This window comes from Carassius gibelio, chromosome A14 (genome assembly GCF_023724105.1).
Source record: "Carassius gibelio isolate Cgi1373 ecotype wild population from Czech Republic chromosome A14, carGib1.2-hapl.c, whole genome shotgun sequence".
NCBI lineage: Eukaryota > Metazoa > Chordata > Actinopteri > Cypriniformes > Cyprinidae > Carassius > Carassius gibelio.
This window is the reverse complement of record NC_068384.1, coordinates 10,472,011-10,497,707: the sequence shown is the minus strand read 5'-3', so window position 1 is coordinate 10,497,707 and position 25,697 is coordinate 10,472,011. Positions and strand designations below refer to the sequence as shown.

At 40.0% G+C, this 25,697-nt stretch overlaps 1 protein-coding gene across 4 annotated transcripts in view; it reads left to right on the top strand.

The window, feature by feature from the left end:
- LOC128027468 (protocadherin-19) overlaps window positions 1-25,697 on the top strand; it is a 54,331-nt gene that overhangs the window by 17,978 nt on the left and 10,656 nt on the right. For all 4 annotated transcript variants that reach the window (XM_052615117.1, XM_052615116.1, XM_052615115.1 and 1 more), the window contains exons 3-4: window positions 11,776-11,834; window positions 14,173-14,345. In XM_052615117.1, the coding sequence (XP_052471077.1) occupies window positions 11,776-11,834; window positions 14,173-14,345 (232 nt within the window). The remainder of the gene's footprint in view (window positions 1-11,775; window positions 11,835-14,172; window positions 14,346-25,697) is intronic.

Here is a 25,697-nt window from a genome sequence, read left to right as displayed (position 1 = left end):
AATCAGTCTCTGTGTTACGATTTAGACATTAACATTTGACTATATCTAATTCTTAAAGGGCCAACCATTTTTAGATTAGTTTAAGTTTATGTTGTTCCAAAGCTTTATGACTTTCTTTCTAATCTGAAACACAGAAATCTGTCACACTTTTAGCAGATTTCAAGACAAAAACTTTTGACCAAAATGCTGTAAAATTGAATAATACCATACTAGTATACTGTAGTATCTTAAAGCGATCGCACACCGGACGAGAAGCACAGCACTATGTCGTGTTGTACCACGTCGTGTTTTAGGAAGTGACCAAAAAAAAATGGATGGTGTTACAAATGTTTTTGTCCCTACAATCAAAGCCACTGACTGGACCCATTGGCTTCTATTTTATGGACCAAAAAGAAAAAAGAAAACCCTGAAAGGTGTGTTTTGAAATACAGAGGTTTTGTGAAATCATCCTTTTTCGTAATTCAAGACACAGCTGTTTTTTGATACACATTTTTATTTATTTATTGTATATTAATTTTATTCCAGGGATTGGTTTGACAAGTGGATTGACAGGAATGCATAAGTACACCGTTTCAGTTTTCACTTTGAATACAATTCTCAGTTGGAGTGATGGCGAGATGGCTGGAAGTTTTATTTACTCGCTTGATGTAACGCTGCAAAACAAACATTTGTAAAGTGGATAACTCTTAGATCTGGAAGGGAGTTGGTGAACAAAGGCTGCAGTTGTCAGCACGTGAATTATTTATCTTTTCTTTTTTTTTTTTTTTGCATCGAGTCACAAAGCGAAACGCGAACACATCCAAATTGAGCCTGTTTGTTTAAAGCGCTGTTAATGAAGTGTTACTTTTTTCTGTTTTGCTTTCGGCTGTCTCACTGTCAGGGCTGCTAGGGGAACAAGCACTAATCCAGCACGTCATGATTTGTGTTGTTTGAAATTGCATGAAAGCGAGAGGCTGCCATGTGTCTCACGGGGTTGAAGAACGAGAGAAATAGGACTCCACAGGGGCAGAGGCAGAGAGAGAAACCTTTTTTGGTCTAGAAAGCGAGTATCCAGTGGGGAGACAATCACTCAGGGAGCAATGCAAAAATAGAGGTGCATGTGTGTAGATTCTTGTTTACAACTGGGCACCTTTTTAACCTCCTGTTAACTGCATGCTCCTGAGAGCATCTGTTCTCCACTGAGAGAGGGTTGTCATTTGATTTTTTTCTGTCTGAATTCACCTTAAATGAAATGCTTTCTGGGTGTTAATTAATGAAAAATCCAACTGCGGAGGTCTGTTCAGGTCTTCATGAGCGAACCTAACAATATTAGAGAAATCCATTTGGTCAGAAATCACTACGTATTGGTTTCGAAAAAACAAAAGGAGAAATAAATGTTCTCTCTCTCTCTTCATTCCCGATTGTCTCGCTGTATTGTTTAGGCTGACCTCGGCTCGAGTGTAACTAATGATCTCTATTAAAGCGGGCCTGTTAACTAGGACAGTAATTATGTCGCATTTATCTGAGGCACTGTTTGCAGTCTTGGCAGGTTTGTCAAGCCACACTCGCATTATGGGAACTATAAAGGTAGACAGTTGATTGCGATAATTATAATGAGAACATTAGAGAGAATAACAAGGATTTTACTAATTAAAAAGTAAAAATGAGTTTGTTGGCATTTATATCGACAAAATTGGAAGGGATATGTGGAGAGTTTTCAAATGAGAGAAGGAATTTGAAATACAGCGAAAGACTGAAAAAACTTACTTTGTGTAAATAATTACCTGAGTGCAAGCTACTAAAATCTCCATCAAATTCCCAGTGTAGATGTTACAACCTCATTTTAAAGACTCGATTTGAAAAAAAAATGTCTTAAATTGCTTATTAACCTACAGCCTGGGACCCCAGGTGTCAGATCTCCTCTGTTTCTGCTAATCAGGGGAAGTGCTATTTTTCAAAGCTCGAACTGTGCAAAATTGGAGCTGTTGGAGAACTCTTAGGTTGGCATTATTCTCATCTAATGAGTGTAAGAGAGCCCAATTATTTCACTTGCCATCAAAACAGAGGAAGATTAACTCTTTTCCACTTTGACACTCTCCAGCAGTACTATCTTTTTATAGATGTTCACACTCTTGATCTGTCTATGCTGCACTAATGTTATTCAAATTTTTTTCATAGCAACTGCTGTGTGTGCTCATGTGTGTGGCTATGCTATGCTTTTTTAGCGCACAATAGCTTCATCAACAAGTCTGCCACCTGAACAAAAACACAAAGAGAATCCTGCAGCTCCTCATGCAAAATGGCTACGACTTGTCATCTTTCTGTGGGGAGTGGCATTAAAGCACTAAATTAGAGATAAAGTCACACTGCGCATACGGAGGGGAAACATTTTCGCCCAAGCTTAGCTTGAATCTCAGTCAAGTGGTTGGTTTTGAAGCTTAAATTGTTCAACTGCAGATGGATTTCATCACTTTGCTTTTGAAAAGCATATTGTAGATTAAATGGAAAGGCCACAGTTGGAGCTCTGAATAAATAAAAAGAGTCCAGCTCAATAGGATATCTCATTTTTTTATCAGTCTGCAAGAAATGGAATTGGCTGCTAATCAGGAGGAGCCGAAAAACAGGAGATGAATTAAATGATTCACCACTGCTCTGACACAAAGACAAAGTCACACAATCTGAATCTGAACAGACACAGTCAAGCATAAGATATGTCGTGCTTCGAAAACCACTGTGCATGAGGAAAAATACATGAATGCACACCCACATGCACCTAGACGGCTTTGATAAGAGACTATTACCATGCTTTGTTTACAGCGCAAGCCAAATGATTTCAGCTCTTTATTTCAGAGAAGTCATTGTGACAATAGGTGGTAGCACTGTGGTGGGTGATGCACTAGGCCGTATGCTGTTGTTTTTGTTTTGTTTTGTTTTTCCCTCACCAACCTCCCCCCAAACCTTTTTGGGCCCTAAAGACGGTCTAATACAAATTAAATTAAAGAAAGTCCACGCAGATAATCCTGGTGTGTTTCAGCTGCTGTGGTGGCATGGGGTCGAGCCCGCAGCATCTGGCCCTCCTCGTCACAGCAAGACCACAAAATGCTGCACTCTCTCTGGGAGCCGGAGCAGAGCACCCCCCACCACCACCCCCCACTGGCCCACTTAGGAGTGTGTATGTGCACACATGTGGTCGGGCCCAGGATGTGGGAATGTAAAACAAGGGTGTGAGCCTGTCAGCTTGCATGTGAAGTGTGTTCCTGCTTATGTGGGTTTATTAGTTTGTACAATGTTAAAGGATGTAGGAAAGGGTGTTAAATAAGTGTAGCGGTGCAGTGGGGAGGAGGTTTTAAAGCAAATTGCTAATTGAAAATCAGAAGAAATTAATTCTTTAATTAGCCCCATATCTGTCTGCAATCCCTCGTGTAACGCACAGAGCAAGGGTGTGAGGGGACGTTGTTGTGGAGTGGTGATAGCAAACTGTCAGCACCCTGATTAACATCTGCTCAACGGTCTATAGATGAGCCACTGATGTGTGCCGAGGCAAAACATCAATGCTGACAGCTGCTGACAAAGGCCATTTCAAATATTAGGAGCAGATGTATGCGATGTGGCTTAATCTGAACGCTAACTACTCTTACAGTATTGCATCATGAATTGTGCTGATTGGGTCAAGCTTGTTATGATTACAGTGGAGTTTTTATCCGCCCATCTGTCCATTAGGGCAACACGGGACCATCCAGCCACTACTACGTCTGTCATCCAGCAGTGCATAGTAAGGTGGAAACAAACATAGCTCTTATTAATGTTGAGTAATGATAGAAATACAAATTAATTTACATTTAGATAAATATAAATTAGCTACGTATTAGAAGAGCAGCTTCTTTAAATGTAAAAAAAAAAGACTAGTATTAACTTTATATTCATATAAAGTCACCTTTTCAATGTTCTTTCAGGTTTCAGATTTTGGTAAATAATGAAAAAATGACATTCTTCGTTAAAAAAAAGGGAATTAACTTATTGTGTTAACTTATTAACTTTTATAACATTTAATTATATACAACAAAAAAACATTTAGAAAAGTTCACCATTTAAATTCTGTCAGCATTTATGCCATTTATTCTTTTTTAATCTGTAGAACACAAAATATGGATGAGGACTAAGTCTTTCAAAAGCATTTTAAATTAACAACATTGGATCAGTGAACGATATTTGAAAAAACCTTATGAACCACAGTTAGATTTTTAGATAGGCTTGAGTCTGTATCATTCCACACTGAGATTGCCACACCGCAGCTCTGGAGCCTGGGATCTGAAGCCAAATATGCGGTAAACAGAGTTTTTTTTTTAATAAATGGGGAAGGTTGGAAGGATTAGTAAAAGATAATGAAGTTCCACCTGCATCCTACTGCACTGCTTCCTGTTTGCACATTGCATCACATTTCAAGCACACGTTCTTGTCTGTTAGGAATGTCAATAAGGAGATGTCAATAAGGAGGCTGGTTCAATCCATCTCAGAGAGGAGAGAAGAGAGAGATGAAAACACAGACTGAGAGAGAGAAAGTGCATTTGAGGCAGAGACAGACAGGGTGTGTATCCGAGGAGACTAAGAGTCTGTAATGAGTTGATGCAAATTTTCATCCACAGAAAAAATAAAAAGCCTGGTAAGATGCCTTTGTGCCTTGTCATTGTGAAGAGAGGTGCCATGATTTCAGCGGGGAAGGCGAATGGGCTGAAAGCATGAGAGGAGGGTGGGACGGTCTGTTAGACATCTCAGTACGCTGACAGATATTTGGGAGAACATACTCTGAGATACTATGTCATTATTTTGGATCAAAGTGTCAGGCGGGTGTATGATTTACACTCGTAACAAAAGCAGCATCCAGAATGGATGAGTCGGCACTCCCTGCTGGAGCCCAGTGCTGGATATTACACTGATGTAAAGGTGTTCACATCGCTCATCTCTACTCGTGCCTGCCGAATCAGTCTCTGTGTGTATTAGGGAGTGTGTCTGTGTGGGACAGAGGAACACAAAGATGCATGGCTAAGGTGTAAAATGACTCAATGGTGCTCATCTTGAGCTGTGAATATAACAGGTGAAGCACTCCCTCTCTTCATGTTTAACAGTGCAGCTAGAGTCGTTATGCATCTATCTTTCTTTCTGTCAATGATGAGCAAACCTCTAATTTGAAGAATGAGCAAATTTAGCACCATTAAAAATGCTAGATGTTACAAACAGTGCTGTTTAAGGATTTAAATGAAAAGCAAAACCTATATTATTGTTTGAAAATTAATTTATATCGTTACTTTTTATATATTTATAATTTATAATATTCATGATTACTTTTAAACAACTGTTCAAAAGTTTGGGGTCGGAAATAAATGCTTACCTTTGCTCATTCAGCAGGATTGCATTACATTGACCATAATAATATTAAGTTTCACATCATTTTCCACAAAAATATTAAACCGCTGTTTTTCAGTAAGAAATCAAAGACTCTACTTGAATAACCTGCGTGTGTCACATCCATTTATCTGAAAGCTAGTGAACCTGAACAGGTTTGTACATAATGCTATTATCTTGCATCATGACGACTATTTATTTTTCATCCCAGGTGAGGCCAGGTGGATATGAGGAGCCTTTTGAACGAAAAGAGTGAATGTCTTTTAGTCCAGGCATTTGAATTAGAATAACATCCCATATAACTGCAGCCATTTGAGTTTCATTAGTTCCTATGGCTAAATTGTCCTTTGGAAATGCAATGTGATAGTCAAAGCCCCCCACCCACACACTATTACAGTCACACACACACACACACACACACACACACACCTTCCCTTTTATTATGACCAGGCTGCTTCCTGTAAAACATCCAAGATTGTCCATCCGATTGTGAATCTATGAAACACACACAGATACACACTGCGGGTTGAGAAGGATATCGTCATGTCGAAAGAACTATTTATAGTGGACAGAGTATCTGATCAATTCCCAAACACCACAGGCCAAAAACAAACAACACAAGTCTTCTTGTAAAAGAGAAATATCAAAGTACACACACACACACACAATACAGAGGATCAGAAAGGAGTGTCACAATAGGAATGTGGCCTAACATTAGCAAACAGAATAATATTACACCCTTGCAGATATACATGATAGGAAAGGTTACATGTTTTCATCATGCTTTAAGGCAGAGAGTTCTGACATGATGATAACTGTATGAATTATTAAAATAGTTTATATTAATGTATTAATTAATCACTCACAAACTATATGATGTTTATAGCCTTTAGAAGATGCAGATTGAGTCTTTTACAGTATCAAACAGAAGGGCATTTTCTTTCTCTCTTCTAGCTTAGCGGTGTAGCTGTTGATCTGGGAAATACCCTTTCCTGTTTTTGTTGTTTGTGAGAGCTTTGTGATTGTTTTCTTAAAGGAAATATTTCTGCTGCAGTTCGCAGGAAAAGCAACTCTAAACGAATGAGGTAGGGAAGCGTATTGTGTTTACTCATTTGTAACACACTGTTTAGTCCCCATGGAGCACTGCTTTAGTTAGTGGAATAATGTGAAGCCGGGTAGACAGATGTAACCGCAGAATGTCGACTTAGAAATTATTCCTTTATCTAATTTTTGTGCAATTGTTTTTTGAAAATACAAATCACTTTGGACCAACTGGGTAAAACAACAACAACAACAACAACAACAAAAGAAACATTCAGTTTAACACTCCAGAAGTGTTTACCCTTAGAAATGGTTCCCTTTCATAATAAGATGGATTTGCAATGGACTAAATTGAGTTGAGTGTGAATTGACAGGTGATGAAGTGGAATGATCTCGAGGATATGGCAGCTTATTTGTCACATGGGCTCCCGTGGCGATTGATTTGTTATAATTTGTGTTCGTAGGTAGCCGCCCGCTATTAAATGTCAACAAGTCTTCATATTCATCATGGCTCCTGCCGAAGAAGCAGAAATAGAAAACGTAATCTCATCCTGATGCCAGGGCGAGCCTGAGGCGCTCCTTCACCTCCCTTCATACCGTTGAGCCTCCCCTAGGGCTCACACGGTCTGGAAGAGAAGGGGTGGGGTGGGGGGGATATCTATAATCTAGCAGATGGCAAAGGATCTATGGGAAATTCTATAATCAGGGGTTGGCAACCTAACACGGGCTGAGGAGCGCCGTGTTTCTCTGAGCTGGGGAAGCAAGGATAAATCCACTCCTACTAGGTGCAGAGATGAAGCCGTGGTGGTCCGTTCCTGTCATGGGTGCCATGCGGAGCAACAGTTCAGCGAGACGAGCAGCTTAGACATGCCATAGATCCACCATATAGATGGTGCATCGAATGAGAAGGCTTTAAGAGAGTAGGAGGCAAGAAAACAATAAATAAATTTTTTTTTAAAGAAAGGCCGGCATGCTGTAGAAGGAAGAAAGGGAGAGTGCGTGATGTCTTTGAAGAGTGACTCCATGTTGAGATTGGCTTTCAATGTGCCGGCGGGTGTGAGACTCCCCTGCTCAATTCACGCAGTCAAACCGCATTTGTAGACATATAGACATCTCATAAGCCTCTGTGGAAAATGCCACCCTTGCTACAGGCTCATTTCTGCTCCTATCACTAAGCCCCGCTCAACAAAGCCTGTATCCAGTGTTTTTATTTTATTTATTTTTTTATTTTACAAGAAAATAGCTATTCACTACCTGCCTTTGCCTCATGATAACCTCTCCTCAGTAAGCTCCTTGTGGATGGAGGAAAATAAACAACAGGACTTATTATGAGTACCGATTTCCTCCCAGCACTCTGGGGACTGTGTAAATAAGCCTTAAGATGACTGAAAAGTCAACTTCCAAATATCACCGAGCGCCAAACTGCTATTAAAATGAGTAAATGGAATGGCTTTATTTTAATTGAGGCCCTTCATGTTCATGTTTTTTATTCCATGTAATACATATTGGTTTTTTTTATACAATACAATACAATTTTTATTTAACCACAGCATTTGTATTCGGTGGAAGCGCAGTGAGAATAAGCTTTTCCGCCGCTGACTGTGACATATTAGGAGCATTTGAACTGTAGTGGAGTTAGAAGAAAAAGGAGACACATTTTTTATGTCCCTAACCACTCCCTAAAATTAAAAAAATTAAAATGCTTCAAGCCTTAATTTAACTAGTTTTGTGCCCTGAAATGAATTACAATCAGAATGAATATGCATTTTATCTACAGTGCTGAAAACAAGGGTACAGTCTGATCATTATTAATTGTTGTTATTACGTGAGTTTGAATTACTGTTCAATTTGAGTGTGTGAATGCATATACAGGCTGCTGTACCGGTCTCAGAAGAGATAATACATAAATTGGAGCAGAGGTGTGACAAGTATGTTTTTTTTCATTCCTTTGCCACCTAAAGAACTCCGCTCCGCTCACTCGGTGCATCTGGCCCTCATACAATGAATGCTCTCACATCCGGACTACGGAACCAATTGTCACGCTGAGAAGAAGGCAAATCAAATCTCACAGCAGCAACTAAGCGAGGAGATTGCTTTTCCTCTCCGCTGGCAGAAGTTGGAGGAGTTAGGTGGGAAGGGTTGTTGGGGTTAGAGGCTGCGGGTTAGAGAGAAAGAAAGAGAGAGAGAGGGAAAAATGAGGTTAAGGTCTCGTTCACTGCCCTCTTTCCATTACTTTCCTCTCCGGCCCTTCCGCCTTCGTTCATAGAGCTCTTATGGTGTGATTTGGCCCAACGGACCCTCAAGTATGTGGGAAGGAACACAACGGTAATTAAGGGGATAGGGAGACACCGGCCGCCAAACTGGGGCCGCTCAGATCATAACAACACATTGTAGAACCTGATTAAGTAACCATTTGTGGCAGCTCATCTGTAGTTTAAGCAGCCCTCATCTCAGAGCCTGAAACCCGACCTCTTTGAAAGAAGTATCGATAGCCCTTATGATTTGGCGGTCAGCGGTGTAGGCATACAGTACATTACTTTACAGGAAGAATGTCGCTAATGCATGGCAGCTCTCTGGCATAAAGACCTCGAAGTCGAAGGGCGCCTTTTAAATGCCCTCTGGCCATCAACCAGAATGAATGAAAAACACAAAGGAACATTGCGCAATACAATTGATATGCCTTTTCGGGTGAAGCTTACTAATTATGACGATCCATTAGTGAATCATCACCACACATCAGTAGATGCTTTTGTTTTGGAATAATGCCACTTATCTATTACATTCTTCAAAGGATGTGTTGATATCTGCATGAAGTCAGTACTTTCGTAATCTCCAGCAGTGAGAAGTCTCTGTGGAACAGCAGCCGCATTTGCATAACTGACGCTATTACTCCAATTAGCCCACTCTGATATAAGCAGAGAGATCAAAATGTCAACAGAAGGAAATCTGCTGAGATGACTGAGCCTGCATCATCGATTGCACCTCTTCTCGTAAAAGGGTCACCGATCCGCGCAGCATAACTTCGTTTCAACAGGGCTCTCATTTGTTTTAAGTGTCGCGGCCGAGGAGAGCGAGAGCAAAGCTTTATATGTGCAGATACACGAGAAGGACTGCCTGGAATCTGGCTCTCCCAGCAGAGCTCCGAATAGCGCTGCTCAGAACCAATTACGGGCCGGCCACTCGGAGGCAGATCATTTGGAAATGTGTATACTGTCTTTCCCCATACTCAGTCCATTGTTGTTCATTAATCTTTTTGTGGATGACCATGAAGATGGAAAAGCTCTGTAATGAGTTCTCAAAGGGACTAAAGTAGAGCACAGGTGCATAAAAAACAAAATTTTCTGCACACACACACACACACACACACACACACACACACACACACACACACACACACACACACACACACACACACACATATATATATATATATATATATATATATATATATATATATATATATATGCCTGTCTTGTTACTGAAATAATTGCTTATGTCCATTACTTTGATATTAATGGACTCAAGCCAGACAAGAACAAAGAGGCAAATAAGTACCTTGTGAGCTGCAACGAGAACAAACAAGAGTATGTTCCAAATTGAGGTCCGCTAATATAATGTTAATTAAAATGGCTTTTTACAAATTATCTCCTTGATTACAATGACTTAAGGTTTAATTAGAGCCATAGCAAACACCCACACAGGGAAGAACATACACACACCCCACACGCACACAAAAGAGAGCGTTAACCTTCAGTAGGTTCCGATTTCACCAGCCCAGAAATCTCAATTAGACCCCTGGTCAGCCGTCACTTGTAATTAAAATATTATCATGCGTGGAGGTAATTAAAGAGTGTGGAGGTGAGACGGTACGCACTAATACCCTGTAAAACAAGAAAGAATTTGTGAAATATGTAAAAGTTTGTACCCGTAAGTAGGATTTAATAAATCTATTTTGAAATTAACTCCACTAACATGTCACTACAGTTGCTGACGAACATCTCGCGCTGTATGCATCTCCTAGCCACTGTTAAAATGCAAAGATGGCGAAATGTGCAAGTGTTTGGGATCATAGATCTTTATGCAGAGTTATTCCATCTGTGAGTATGATAGCTTGTATCTGTCTCCCAGCAGCTAGTCTGGATGCCCTGGCTGGCGGCATAATCATTGGTCGTGTTGCACTGTCTGCATTAACCTTCTTATCGTCTGGGTGACTGCTGTTGTCAGGGGGCTGATGGCTAGACAAACCCCTGGAAGGAAGCCATTGACTTTCTTTTTCAATCTTGGTTTAGAATCAGCTTAAGTTGAAGCTGAGAGAGGAGGCGGGTTTCTCCCCATGGAAAATACCTGCATGTTTAATCTAACTAGCCAGTTAGATTCAAAAGCTTTTAATTACAAAGCTGCCAGTTTCATTCACATCATTATGCACCAGCAGAGAATCAGTCATTAACAGCAATAATTATTTACATATATTTGTTTACCAAATAACTGTGTGGAGACCTTTTGGCATGGAAAGAATAGAAATGAATAGAACTTACCAACTTTATACCACGGACTTAAGAACATGTCTGTCTTAACACTCTCATTCCTGCAAGTCACAAGACAGAGGATTGTGAAATTAGTCATGCTGTTTACAAAATTTAATGGCCAAATATAAAATGCATTAAAGTCTTTTGCATAATTCATGATTTTGCTTAATTTCATAACACTGGTAATATCGCCACAAATATATTGTGAATACTTGATATATATCACCCAGTTCTGTGTATTTCTAGTCATTTATGCAAAAACCGCTGCTTTCCAGAAGACTCTGAAGTCTCTTTTCAGTGTGGGTTAAAGAGTCATCATATGCAGATCATTGAGGCCTTTTCATCTGCATTTGCAAAGTAAAATAAAATCCCCTGGCATGCTCTTAATTTCCTTCCTGCATTTATTTATTTCTGTGATATTTTCACATTAGCATCCTCAGAAGTGGTGTGAGGAAAAGTGGCACTAGAAGAGAGAAAACTTTCTTCTCTAACGCCCAACCCGTCCTCTATTCCCCTATCTGGCTTAATGACATTTTGAAGAGCGTGGTCTGACTAAGGATGGTTTTGTGGGTGGGGGGAGGCTGGAGGAGTGACGACAGGAGCAGACTCACTGCAGCAGAACAGGCCACATGTGCTTAGAAAGAGAATGGGAGAGTTTGCCTTTGAAAGCCCAAGCAGTTAACTAGAGTCGTTGTGTAAAATAACATTTCTATTGAAAGGCAATTACTGGTGACGTTATTTTAGTTGCTGCATAATTAAATTCATTTTTGTTCTCTCTCTCTTTCTTTTTCTTTCTCTCTCTCTCTTTAATTCTGTCTCTTTCCCCCAGACGGAGAATTATTCCATTGACTCCAGTTATGTAAACAGCAGAGCACACCTAATTAAAAGGTATGTCTTTATAAAGCAATCAGATTAACGTACCTCACTGTTTTTGAGCGGTCAGATCATTATTTATTTATTTTTTTAACTGGTAAATGTTTTATGCTGCTCACCATTTAATAAACACCTCATTTGCATGTGTGATGAGCAATACAATTTATGTACCGTATATACCACCTTCTCTCACCTTGACTGAGCAGACTAAGATTTTTTGGGTCTCTGATGTTGGATATTTCAGAATGAGATGTTTTTGCATATTAGTTTCAATAGATGGACATACGGTACAGTTCATCAATCTCTTTATCTAAAAAACAAAACAAAACAAAAAAAATCATATGACCCATTTTATATGGCATTTGTCTTTTCTTTTTTTTTTTAAATCTGTTGGTTCATAAACCATCTTAAGTTTTGGCCACATACTGTAGGCAAAATATTAATATTGAACATGTTTAGAGATGGCTAGTGTTAAGCTTTATTTACTCAGTATCATAAGTGATTAAGTACATCCGCATCAAGTAGTTCTCCTTGCTTCCCCAATATGAATAATTCCATCAAATCCCTGCAAAAACGTGTATACATATTACATGTTAGAGAATATTAAAACTGTAGCCAAGAGAAGAAGATTTGGCGGTTAAGCTACATCCATGTAGATGTTAATCAAATTGCTAAATCTACAAGAATTTAAATCCTGGAATTTCAGAGGATACTTCCTCTGTACACAAAAGGAGGGCTTTGTTAGGCTACGGAGATAAGAAAAAGGTAACCTTATTTTGCATTGTGGAAGAAAAGAGCAAGGACAATAGATCCTTTGTACTGACAGGACTTGGCCAGCATTCCTGAGTAAACCTAAAAGAATGCTATTGACTGACATGGAGCATTGGCATGCAGACATCCCTAATGAACGTCCTCGGCTGCCTGGGGGCCCGGCTGCTACGGATGTGCACAAGGGCTGCAATGCCTCTCTTACCTGGAGCAAAAAAAAAAAAAAAAAAAAAACCCAGTCACGCATTTTTCAAACCAATTACAGCAATTTTATCTTCAAAAAGCAAAACAAAAAACATTGCCTATTTTTACATAAACAAAGAGTATTCAAGTGTTGACTGTTTGGCTCTCCGTCACTACAAAAAAATCCCCTTCGGAGCATGTGGGCGAAGAGTCTGGGACAGGTGCAATTAGACTGATAAAATCAGAGGCTGCACTACCACCATTGAAGTGACATTGCTAGAATCCTTCTCTTTCTTCCTCCTCTCGTTCTCCTTAGAAGAGGCTACAGAGATGCTTTTGTCTGTGCATGTCAGTGTGTTATGTGTATGCATGCTTTTCTGATCCTCACTGTTGTTTTATAGACAGAATGTGTTCTACTGGGCTAGCTATCAAATTAAGAGAAATCAGGCTTGTGCACTGCAGCTGTCAGTTGGCAGCTTTTTCCCTCCTCTTATGTCAGTTAATTAGGGTAAAGGGGAAAAGCACAGTTTGCTCAAATTATTACACATCTACTTCAAAACTTCCAAAAAAATTTTTTTTTCTCACCCAGAAATTTAATTCTTGTCATTAATTACTCACGCTCGTGTCAACCCAGAAGGTTTACTTTTATGGAATTTTTGTTCAGTATTTTAAGTTCCAAAAGGATTGAATATAAATCCTAAAAGTAGTAGAAAACAGGTGAGCCATTTACAATTTACAATAAGTATTCTGAAGCCATTATGTCACAAATTCAGGAATAAAAAAAAAAAAAATATTCACATCTACCGTTGCTCTCAAATCAAATATGTCAGAACTGTTATTAATTACTAACATTATAATCACATGATGTAATATGACTTAAATGTTGGTCTGTTCTTCACACCAAGCCAACAAGTCATATTGACCACTTTTAAAATACCTTATTTTTTTTAATTTAGGACCTTGATAGCCTTAGCCTATTCACTTTCATTATAGAGCACCCAGGATGTTTTTCAATATTCACAGGACCAAGTCATTAAAGAGTCTTGAATGTCTGAGCGCAACATCCCGGGCCCTATACATAGTCCTATACACACACAGTCCTAATGGGCCCCCCTCCCCTTGAAAATATATATTCCAGACTTTTCAAGGGCCCTCTCTTCCTTTGGGGCCCTGGTAATCAGTACTGGTTTTACCCCCAGTCCAACGCCCCTGCAGTCACCCCTGATCTTTTATCCCTCCATATCAGAATGTGAGAAAAGCCTTGTCTTTTCAGCTTTAACGCTAATAGCTAAACAAAGATAGCACTGGGTGAAGAGACTGAAAGAATGACGAAACCAATGTTGACAACTAAATAACACTTTACTTCTTTTTCTCTCATCTTTTCTACTTCGTCTGTCTATAGCACGTCAACGTTCAAGGACATGGAAGGAAACAGTCTGAAGGACAGTGGCCATGAGGAGAGTGACCAAACCGACAGCGAACACGACGTTCAGAGGGGGCACTATGCCGACACAGCTGTCAACGACGTACTGAATATGACCGTACCCCCCAACAACTCCCAGCTACCTGACCAAGGTAAGACAGAAAGTTCTCAACTAGCTGAAAACATCCAGAAAGAATATCAAGCCATAGTTCCAGAGGTAGAGTCGGCCTTGAGGCGCCTTGTTAATGCACAGGCAGCACTTCTCTTTCTGGCATGTCTTTGATGCGAGCCCCGGGAACATTATTGACGGATGTGAGCCATGTGTACAGTCGACTGTGACACTTCAGATCCAGACCTAAATGACAGCAATTAGGCTGACAAAGGTTGAAGGTGGAAATCTACATATCACGTGGTCACCTCATGCATAATTCACACGAATCATTTTGCAGGGAATTAATGTTGATGTTTCTTTTTTTTCTACTGCTGCTAAAGACATCCGGTATGTTGGCAGGAGTCAGTAGGAGGTCATGTTCAGTGGCAGCGCTGCAGAGAATCAAAGAACGGAGCAGACCAAAAGAGGGCTCTGAATGGTTTTATTGCACTGATTGTTTTGTGTTGTCATGCTCAATCAGCCTTTGATCTGTGTAATTTTGAAAAATGGAACACCTCCAGCGGCTGCTAATAGTCAATAGCGAGAACTCTGTTCTTGTTGGACGGGAATTAGTCAACCAATTTTCTGAATTGCAATGAGAGCATGACATTTGCTGAGTAGAAAAGACAGCAGAATAAAGAGCATTTCTGAGGGAGATGAGGTCATTAAAATCGGCAGGACGGTCTCTCAGATTGGAGTTTAAAGAAAGTGAGGCATTGTGGCTTGCCTGTGATGCACAAAATCGAGCCTAGCTGCATCTGACTCATAGTAGCACTTCTTACTGATCTCAGAGTCTTGCTTGGGGAAAAGAGTCTAATAAGGAAGGAAAAGGAAGAGAAAAGACTGAGTTAACGGCTATAAAATAATTTAGCTTGTTCTTACTCATTTCGCCCCCTCCCCCTTTGTAAAGCAGGAGCCTGAATTATGTAGAATTGGCAGGTGAACCAATTAAGATCTCATTTGGTCCAGATCGTGCGCTCAATGGCTAATTCCAGCGGGCTAATTAACCAGTTTGTTCTCCAGATGAATTGCACGATGTATGGCTACCTGGCAACCAGAGAAAAGGAAATTTCCTCCTATTTACATTTTTCTATGTAAATGCGGCAAATGCATCAGCAGATTTGTTTGAGCATTGCTAGGCTTGCCATGGTGTCCACGTGTTCTCTGAGCTATGGAAACCGCTGAGAAGAATGACATGCTTTTGAGTTTCCATGATAGAGGTCTTTCTGCATTTCTTCCACTGCCAAATTCCTGCCAGCGTATAATGAACAATGATTAGTGAGTCTCATGACTACGGTTTAAGCTGTTGTAGACGTCTAAGAGAAATGCGTATATAGGACTCATAAAATGCATTTTGACATACCCTCCAGCTCGGCACTCGCATAATTGGACACAATTAGAAAAATGTACACAGAGAATGTTACAAGTAGAGGAAGCCTTTCCAGGTCAGCCATTTTATCATTAGCAGAGCTCTTATCTGCTCATGAGCAAGCGAAAATAAACGATAGCAGATAAGCAACATGAGCAAGCACTTCAACGTTGCTGTCATCAGTTTTAACCAAAGCCATTAGACGGTGACGAATATCAGGTACTAATGTCATTCTGAGGCATGTCGTCTGTTTTATTAGTCTGCAGTAGCTACAGCCCCTTTGTCTCCAATGAAAAGCAGTGCAGTGGACATACAGCTCTCATTTGAGTGCTTTAAATATCTTTAGCCACAGATATATTGAAGCCTGTTGATAAATATGACGTGAACTGACTACTGACCCTACATTTACAGAAATATAATGGAATTTATCCTAAATTACGTCTTGTGTACGTATTGACAATTATATTAATTATACGTATTGCTAACGTCCCTGAAAATATCCCAGCCATTTTATCTGTAAGTTAACTGGTTTTTAAAAATAAATTATTGTAAGAATAAATGTATATCCTTGCCTTCGAGATCGAAAATATAAGTTCTGGTTCTGGTTGGGCTACAGAGCAGGTACCTGGGACCAAAGAATGAGACATACAAAGGGTGCAGTTCAATCTAAGCTCAACTTTATTATGCATGGTGCTGCATATACAGCATGTAGCATTTGCAGAAGTAAAAGACATTACCATCTGGAAAATACAAGCTGAATAAGCATAACCTCATTTGGCAATAATCAGATAAACATGTCATATGAGTAATGTTTAAGTCTAGCACATAAAGATCAGACAGGCACACCATGTCCCTAGACACAGGGAGTTCGGGGGGGTCAAACTGAATCTCTTATGGTCACACTTTATTTTAAGGTCCAATTCTCACTATTAACATGACTTTTGCCTCAGTAAAATCCTAATTTGCTGCTTATTAATAGTTAGTAAGGTAGTTGATAAATTTAGGAATGGTTTAGGATTAGGGATTCAGAATATGGTCATGCAGAATATGTGCTTTATAAGTAACAATAAACAGCCAAAATGTTAATAGTGAGAATTGGTCCCCATTCTAAAGTGTTAGCTGTCTTATAAACCTTTAAAGACTGACCTACTGGTAGCTATGAGGTTGTTAATCAGTGGTATATGATTTTGTTGAAATCATCAGTCTACATTATTTCATTATGTCCTACATTATCTCAAAGTTTACAGTGATGTGAATACATCTTGTAGCTGGTTTGTTTAGTTCATGGCTCATAATGCCACTGACAAAGTATTGGCAGGCACTGTTGCAATGTATAATGTTGCTAAAGTTGCTAGCTCATTCATCGACTGAATTGGCCAACAACACAATACCAATGACGAGACTGCTCGAGAAACCTAGGGTAGATTGTTTACTGTGAATTCTGATAGATCCTCAAGTGTTTGGTGACTTGTACCTTATTTTGGTGTATAAAAAAGTGCTATACTAGAGTGTGGTGTTAGTGTAGTAAAATTTAAACAATCACAGAATCACTGAAAATCAACGTGGCAGAATTGCCATCTAGGAAATAGACACAATCATTCTCCAGGACACTGAGGCATATAGCGGTTGCAGTGGGAATAGCTCTGACCTACCGTTTTACTCTTCTAGTACAGTGACAAGTTTAAACCGCAGCTGCCAAAGGACATACACAGAGTCTGGATATCAAGACTCTTCTTTGTTTCCCCTTTTTGCTTTTGTTTTCCATGTTTTTTTTTTTCACCCTCATTCTTCCTGGAAACAAACAGAGGCAGGAAGTTGAGGGATAGGAAGCTCCCTCCTGTCTCATTCCCTAGGTTCCAGAGCAGTGTAAATGTTTATGATTCACACAGCTCTTTGAAAAGGTAATGTTTGCACCAGGGACATGGTGTTACCTCCGATTTAAAATGGCTCCTCCCAAATTTCTCTTTCCATTTTGAGATGGAGCGTGAGAACATGGGGGAAAGCCCTCTTAGGACTGTAGTGTAGTCTCTTAATAAACAATACACAAACACTTCCTCACGGGTGCTTTCTTCATAGCCTTTTATTCTATTACAAGAATCTATGTCTACTTCCTGCAGTTTGCGCTCCTTTTCATACAAAAATACGGCGGCTCCCATAGCAAGAAACATGGGACTTATTAGGACATGGCGTGTCCTTGACAGGAAAGCGTGAGAGACGGTGCAAACGCTACTACAGCAGGGGCATGGTGGTCAAGAACCAAGACTAATGATTGCATTAGGGCAGAATTACCAGTGAGACAGTGATGAATGGGTTAAAGTATGGACATCACTGCCTGAACCCTTCCATCTGTATTTAAAGGGATATACATTTATGGGTGAACTATCCCTTTAAAGCCTACCTGTATTGAATTATACATCAGTTTACTAGCTAAAGACTCTTGAGGATGATGGTACCTGATATAAATAGCATATAAACACAAAAAATACTTTCCACATCCCTTCAAGAGCATTTATACGCCATTTATACGGGCCCAAACTAATTTCCAAGTCTCAAGGATCAGCTGTTGAATTTGTTTGTTCTAGGACAGAGGTCTGGTTGGTGGCTATTTGTAGAGTTCCCAGTCCCACCAGACAAAATGACAGTCGCCATTAAGCTCTTCTCTCTTTTTTCCCACCCCCGAGGAGATTGAGGAGCTTTGGCAGTTCAATTTGCAGCTGCTGAGTTCCAGCATGTTCCACTCAGAGTGTCCCCGACCCCGGGAGTCTTTTATTCATCAATTCCTCTGTCCCCATGGGCTTGTACCTCCTCCCATGCCCCGGGATTTCACACTCCCTCCACCACCCAGTGCCCCATCAGCAAACTCCGGCTTCTAATTGATTTTGATGAAATTGATAAAAGAGTTTCCCTTTTTGTCTCTATCACCCCCCCATGGACAACCCCTCCCCCCCACCGCCCCACACACACACTCACTCACTTCTCCTTCTCCTCTTTCTCTTCCATCTCTCTCTCTCAAGATCTGTACACATGCCCGTACTTCTCAACTTCCCAGGCAGTTTTGCACATATTAAAAGAAATTACAAGTATAAATAACAGTTTTTCCTCTGCAGTGTCAGGGTTTTTTTTTTTTTTTTTTTTTTTTTTACATGGGCGTCTCTGATCTCATAATACAAATGCTGACATATGTCAAAATGAAGACAGAAACAGAGGAAGACAGAGGAAGGACTGGAGTCAGGTAAGCTGGGTGTAGAGAGCAGGAGAAATGATGTCTTTGACAGTTTGGTACGTTTTTTTCTCAACTCTGAACTGAACTGCAGCCTTAAGGGTGCATCATGACTGCTGACTTCCCCTAAAAAACTAATATTAACATTTGACTGGATCTGACATAAAAGCCTCACTGAATTCCTAGCTGTCAACACATGTACAGTAGGTATATTAAAAATAGGCTATGTTATTGGTACTTATAAAAGTTTATGTGGCTGTTGGTGGAACTAATATGTTTGAGAAGAAAGGGTTTTGAACGGATGAGATGAGAAATGTGCATCATGATGATAATTAAATTAAAATATACTCAACATTTTACCAAAATTTTTATTGCAACATTGGCTACATTTATAATTATAAAAATGTACTTCTGACAGTATTTTCAGAATTATTATTATTATTATTTTTTTTCATAATTTAGACTTTTGTTACAATTTGGACTCTTTATTACATAATTTACTTTTTATGACTTTTTAACTATATAGTGGAAATGAGCTTCAATAGTCTGCTGATATGTCACAAAGATACATAATATTATCCATAGATTATTATTATTTTATTTATTTTTTATTATTTTTTAATTAACACTGGCTGCATGTGCTGTATTCTTGTGTTAAAAAAAAAAAAAAAAAAAGCTAGGCGGTGCGCAACAGATTTGAACAGATTGTGTTTATTGGCCAGGTCCATTTATGTGTAAAATAGACTGATTAAAAAATAGCATGGACAGAGTGCCTGTGTGAACGCCCCCTTAAATGTGCTGTTTATTTTCCTGCATTCAAGAATTTTTCTCTCTAAAAGGTGTCAGAGAATTACTGCAAGGTGTTGGAGCTAAGCTCTGCAGCGGTTACCTTCACAACAGTGTGTAAAAATGAGAAAATTAATCGTGTTTTTATTCAGAGCTTTCACAACTTACTCTGGCAGGTAGGCCTTGAGGTTGTTTTCTTTGAAGGTGTGCCTTCTTCTAAAAAACATGAAAACATCTCAGACAATCACATAACTCTGAATAGCACTGCTCTGCCTTGAACCCCCCAGTCTCCAAAACCCTTCTTCTGAATACTTGAAAAGGGGTTTAATCAGCTCAAGACGGGGCTTCTTATCTGTAACGTATCAGAGGGGGAAAAGAGGAGCGGTTCATTATTTCTAGGGTTGGCAATGAGGCTGATGTTTCTCATTGCGAACCCTCGGTTGACAGCTCATTTTCCAGACAATCCTGGCTTTGATTCACAGAAAGCGAGAAAGAGAGCAGGACGGTGAGGAAAAGAGGGCTCAGGATTCCATTGCTTATTCAGGACCAACGCTTGTGGCTGTGTGTTAATAATCTCCTCAGAAAACAGGCAGGATGCCAATTGTTTGTTGAACACGTATGGAACTGGGTGCAATTCTGTGCAGATAGGAATACTGGGAGATTGGCCTCGTGCTCAACATAGAGGAGAAGATTAAGGCAAGTTAATGTGCTGTTTGATAGTCATGGTGAGAAAAAAACGCTGCTCTTCAATCTCAAGTCAATTTGGGAAACTGAAAGGAAGGAGAAATGAAAAAGCATGCGACTAAGGATTAATGAGAGCGAGATTGTAAAAAAGGAAAAACATTGAGTGAGGGTTTTAGCCAAAAGACAGATAGGTCAGCTGAGACGCAGCGACGTGCTGTCTGCAGTCTGCCAAATTGCGCTATACTGATTGATCTGTTTTTGGAGAGTTGTCTTTAACTACGCTGGGTTTCTTGCCCACCCACCTTTCATCCTCATGTTGATCTGCTCCGTACCTTCCTGGCCCTTCCTGACTTGTGGTGGCCCTTATCCAAACCCACATTACTCTTTCTCTCTCTCGCACTCGTGAAAATCTACAGGTTACAAAGCCCAGAGGCAAAGCATTCTCTGGGGCACAGAAGGTAAAATGAAGCTTATCACACCAAGTCCCCAGCCTTGCTCTATCGGAACGTAACTAATAGTGAGGTGAGACAAAGTCCATCCCTCTGGAGGGCTCTTGTACCCTCTCTGTGCATAATGGGCTCATTGTAACAACTGCTACTGGGGACCCCAGGTCTTCAAGTAAGCATTTCTTGTATCCCGCCCCAGATTCTTCTACCCATGTGGGGCAGAGCAGGGCTCAACAATTAGGATGGTCTTCTGGCCAGTGTGAGAAAGTTTTGGGCCAGTTGACAGAATTGTCACTTGCCCTTTTGGGGCGAGTGGTGCTCTGCCACTGAGAAGTTTACATTCAGTGATCTTTTACATCCATCTTTATGACTTGGAATTATAAAAAATTGGTTTTGAGTGATTTATGCTGGACTGTTGTATCACTGCACTGTTGTTGGAAATTATGCTATGGAAGCCCTTGTCTGCAACATAAAAAAAAAATGCTTTGGAAAGTCTAAATGATCATTTTGAACTCAAAATTATGACACATTAAGTCAAAATGATGGCACATTATATCTATTATGAAATAAAATGTCAAAATAATGAGATGAAAAAGTCAGTAATGACAAATCATAATTATGATAAGTCACAAAATAAGACATAAATTGGCAAAAAGTTAAAATTTAAAAAAAAATTACTTGTCAGAATTATTAATTTATTTGTCATAATTTACACTTTTGTTAGAGTTTGGACTTTTTATTACATATTTGACTTTTTATGACTTTTCTTATTATGTGGTGGAAATTGGCTTCAACAGTCTTCTAAAAATGTTGTCAAGATAATGTTATCCATAGATTGCAAACACAGATTTTGGTTGGAAAGGTTTTGTCAAATTAAAAAAAAAAAATCATTAGTGAGATTTTATTGAAAACTACAAACCAATCAATAATGTTTTGTATTTTATCCCATCGTTTTCAGCAAATGTGTGTTTATGAATGTATACAGTTATATTACACTGTAGACATTTCCAGATTGTTCCAATGTTTTCATTTGTCAAAGGAAACCAGAGCCTCATCCTCACATACTCTCTTTTTGACAGGGATTGGACTGTGTGGCAAGTGCTGCCAAAAATTGAGCTGCGATTGGTAGGCAGGCAGTTTAATAGATGGTAGGATGAGATCCCTGCTGGCATGAAGCCCACAGCACCCACAACAAGCCCCACTCAACTCCATTAACTCCCATTAGATTAGCTCAGCTCGCTTCACTAAAACTCGACATTCCTGATCCACGCTTACGGACAAAACTACATGCGTGTCCACTAAAATGCGTTCCGATTATAAGACTGGACTGCACTCGAAAAACATGCCCATGTTTATACAAACACGATAATCTGTTGCACATATTATTTACTTTAGCAGTTGTCAGTTGTGTATTGCATTTTGTTTCTTGGACCGCCGGGGTTCGCTCACTCAAGGAAAAATTACGAATAAACTCTGCAGCAGTGAAGGGGGGGGGGGGGGGGGGGGAAATCAGCTGTCTTCTGACAAGTACATTGTACCCGGCAGTTTTCTGTCCAGAATACAAAGAGACATTTATCACTGCAGCTGGGTAGAAAAGAGAGAGGGGGGTGTGCGTGAATGGGAAAGAAAAAAAAGAGAGGAGAAAAAGATACAAGGGCAGTGTCACTGCGGCAGTGTGAGAATTTCTCTTTTAACCCCCTTTATATTAACGAAGCATGCATCTGACTGCATTGAAGTTCTCCACCATTCCCTTCCCCTGCTATATTTACAGTTTTGTCTTCACACAAACCATCATGGCATTCCATTTCTCCCATATAACGGTTCATCCTGAATCATAACAGTAGAATTACGCCTTCTGCTCATCAGAGGTAATTAAAGCCATTACAGTTAAAGATCAACACCTTGGGCCTTTCTGTATCCTGCCAGTCTGATTTACTGTATATCTATTTGCTCTAGTGTAAAAATGGAATGATACAGTACCACCAAACAGGCTATGATTGATATAGTTCACAGGCATGCCTTCATCTCTTCTCTGCTTCATCCTTCTGTCCTCACTGCATCCTCCCTCAGCCTACTGCAGATTATCTCAGTGAGTTAAAATTCAGTTAAGTTTCCTCCTGCATAGAAATTACTTCAGCTGGGCATATTATCAGCTATGGATGAAAGATTCAAGAAAGGAACTGGTGAGTGAGATCAGTTTCGGAAACAAACCTTGGGAGTCTCTTCACCTTGCCCAGTGACTGCATCTCTGTATAAAGCCAGCTTCACAACACAGAAAACCTCAGCAAACCTTTTTACGTGCAAATACCCTCCTTTTCTCTCTCTCTTTCAAAGCAGTCAGCTCTCCCAAGAGCTTAGGCAACCATTTTCCTTAGAGAAAAAAAGACAGTGTGGTGTGCATTCTGAATGTGCCACTGCAACAGACTTTGTTTTCCTCCACGCCTCACCTATGGTTATGTTTTCAAAGCTTTCAAAAAGTGGAGACTGAACTCTGTCACTCTATCCTCTGGGTAGCCAATTAACCTTCATGGTTTTAGGGCCCTTGCCCCCAACCCCTTAAATAGGAGGATAAAAACTAATGGGGGAGGCTGGCTGTTAAGTTTAATGGGAGACAAGGAGGCCTCAAAATGAGTTTTTTTAATGAGACTCCCCTGCTCTCGTGCACTTCCCATTAAAGGGTAGGCTGGAATGGGCTGCTGCACTGCAAGACGAGATCAACACAATCAAATGGGCTAAACATCACAGCAGGTGCTTAGACCCTTTTTGTCTTCCCATGTTGAAGGATAATATGCAGTCTTGCTCATTATTTCTGTCACATTAACATCACAAATGTTCTAAAAAGGCAGCCTAATATGTCTCCATCCAAGTTTGAGCTGTCTCTTACATGATTTGAATTGGAGATAGATGTCTCATTTACTCTCTGGCTTTTATTGGATCATTAGCAGCCATGCCGTGCTCCTCTCATAGGCTTTGCTCCTGATCCTGAAGTCTTGTGACATACTGTAAACCACAATTAAATATGAATAGATGTGAAAAAAAAAGTATAATGGGAATTCGTTCTCAAAGTTTGGTGTTGGTAAGATGATACAGATATATGCAAGAACGCTTTGCTCCCCAAAGCTGCATTTATTTGATCAATTGCACAGTAAGAACAGTAATATTGTGAAATATTATTAAAGTATAGTTTTCTATTTTAATATATTTCATAATTTATTCCTGTGGTGGCAAAGCTGAATTTTCAGCAGCCATTATTCCAGTCTTTAGTGTCACGGTTATTTAGAACAATTCTAAAATTCCTGACTATTTAAGTGTGATTCAAGTGTCCTAATACTTTTTGGAGCCAATGTATTGCATAAATCCAAGCTGTCCACCCCTGCAGTCCAGCACTGCCCCAGTTGAGCTGGAATTGTGAAAGAGCACGAGAGGTGGCTGGCGACCATCAGTAGGGCTTCTTAAGACTAGTGGCTTTCTCAGTACTCTGTCTTTTTCTTCTGTCATGGATAAGGGCATTTAATGTCACGGCCCTGCATGTGGCCAGGAGTGGCACCAGGGAAATGCAATTAACTTCAGCCACAGCAACACTGCCCACATTGTGACTTTCGCAATCCCACCCACACCTCTGACACAACCGGATGCCTTCCATCGCCAATGACCCACTAACTTCCTTCAACTCAACTTGAGTCTGACATTCATCTATGCTGTTTTTCTTGTTTGTGATCTCAGGGTTTTCACTGAGGAGTCTCTGCTCGATGCATGACTCATGCTTTCTTTTAGGTAAGCTTTTGCAGCATATAGAGGAGCAATCACATATGTCTCCTCCCCACCGTCTGGCTGCGATTCAAGGCAAGGTCTGCTGCCATTTCAGCTGCAGTGCAGTCTGCCTGGCAGTTTTGCTCAGTACTTCACCGCGTTTTGCGATGGTTGGCGAGAAATGCTGTTTTTGGGCATGTGGGGAGTGAAGACTTTTGAAATACTAATGAAAAGGGAGACTGTAATTGTCCATAGGTATGTGCAAACAAATCGGGTGTGTGGCGTCCATGGTGAGAGGCCAGACGGCTACCGACTTGCACGGATATACAGTGCACCTGGACCTGTTTTCCGATGCTGTGTATGACCTCGGCGGTACAATAAGCATCAGGTTAGCCAGCAGGGCTCCTCCTGTTGGCTGTCAGCCGGGCAATGCTGATATGATGGGAGGCAGCTCTTACGTTACAGGTACAGTAGCATTTTCCTAACCGTCTTTACAGGTGCTTCGAATCTCAATGAATTAGAATGTCGAGGAAAAGTTCATTTATTTCAGTAATTCAACTCACGAAAGAGATCATGAATTGGTTAGTTTTTGTTAAATGTGAGCTAAATTCATCACAATTAAAAGAACCAAAGACTTAGACTACTTCAGAATTTATTAAATACATAAATTTCACAATTAGAGCTGAATTACTGAAATAAATTAACTTTTCCTCTACATTCTAATTTATTGAGGAGCACCTGTATATGTGTATAAGAAGAAAAAAAAAAGATTGGTAACAAGCTGTCAGACTGTGTGCAGTCTCCCTGAAAAGAAAGGATGTAAAAGAAAGAGAGGCAGAAGAGGCACGTGGGAAATAATGAGGGAGTTGGTTAAAAGAAAGTAGGAAAAAGACGCAGACATGGGCATGAATAAGAGAGTGAGACACAAAAAAAGAGAAAGACAAAAGAACGAAAGAAAGCGAATGAGATAGGCCAGCTTGAAAAACAAGATAAAACGGAATATAAAACGCATAGCCAAGACTGACACAGTGAACATGACTGAATGAGAAGGCACACTGCATTAATTATGTAACAGAGTCTATGCAAGCAGGCTGCTCG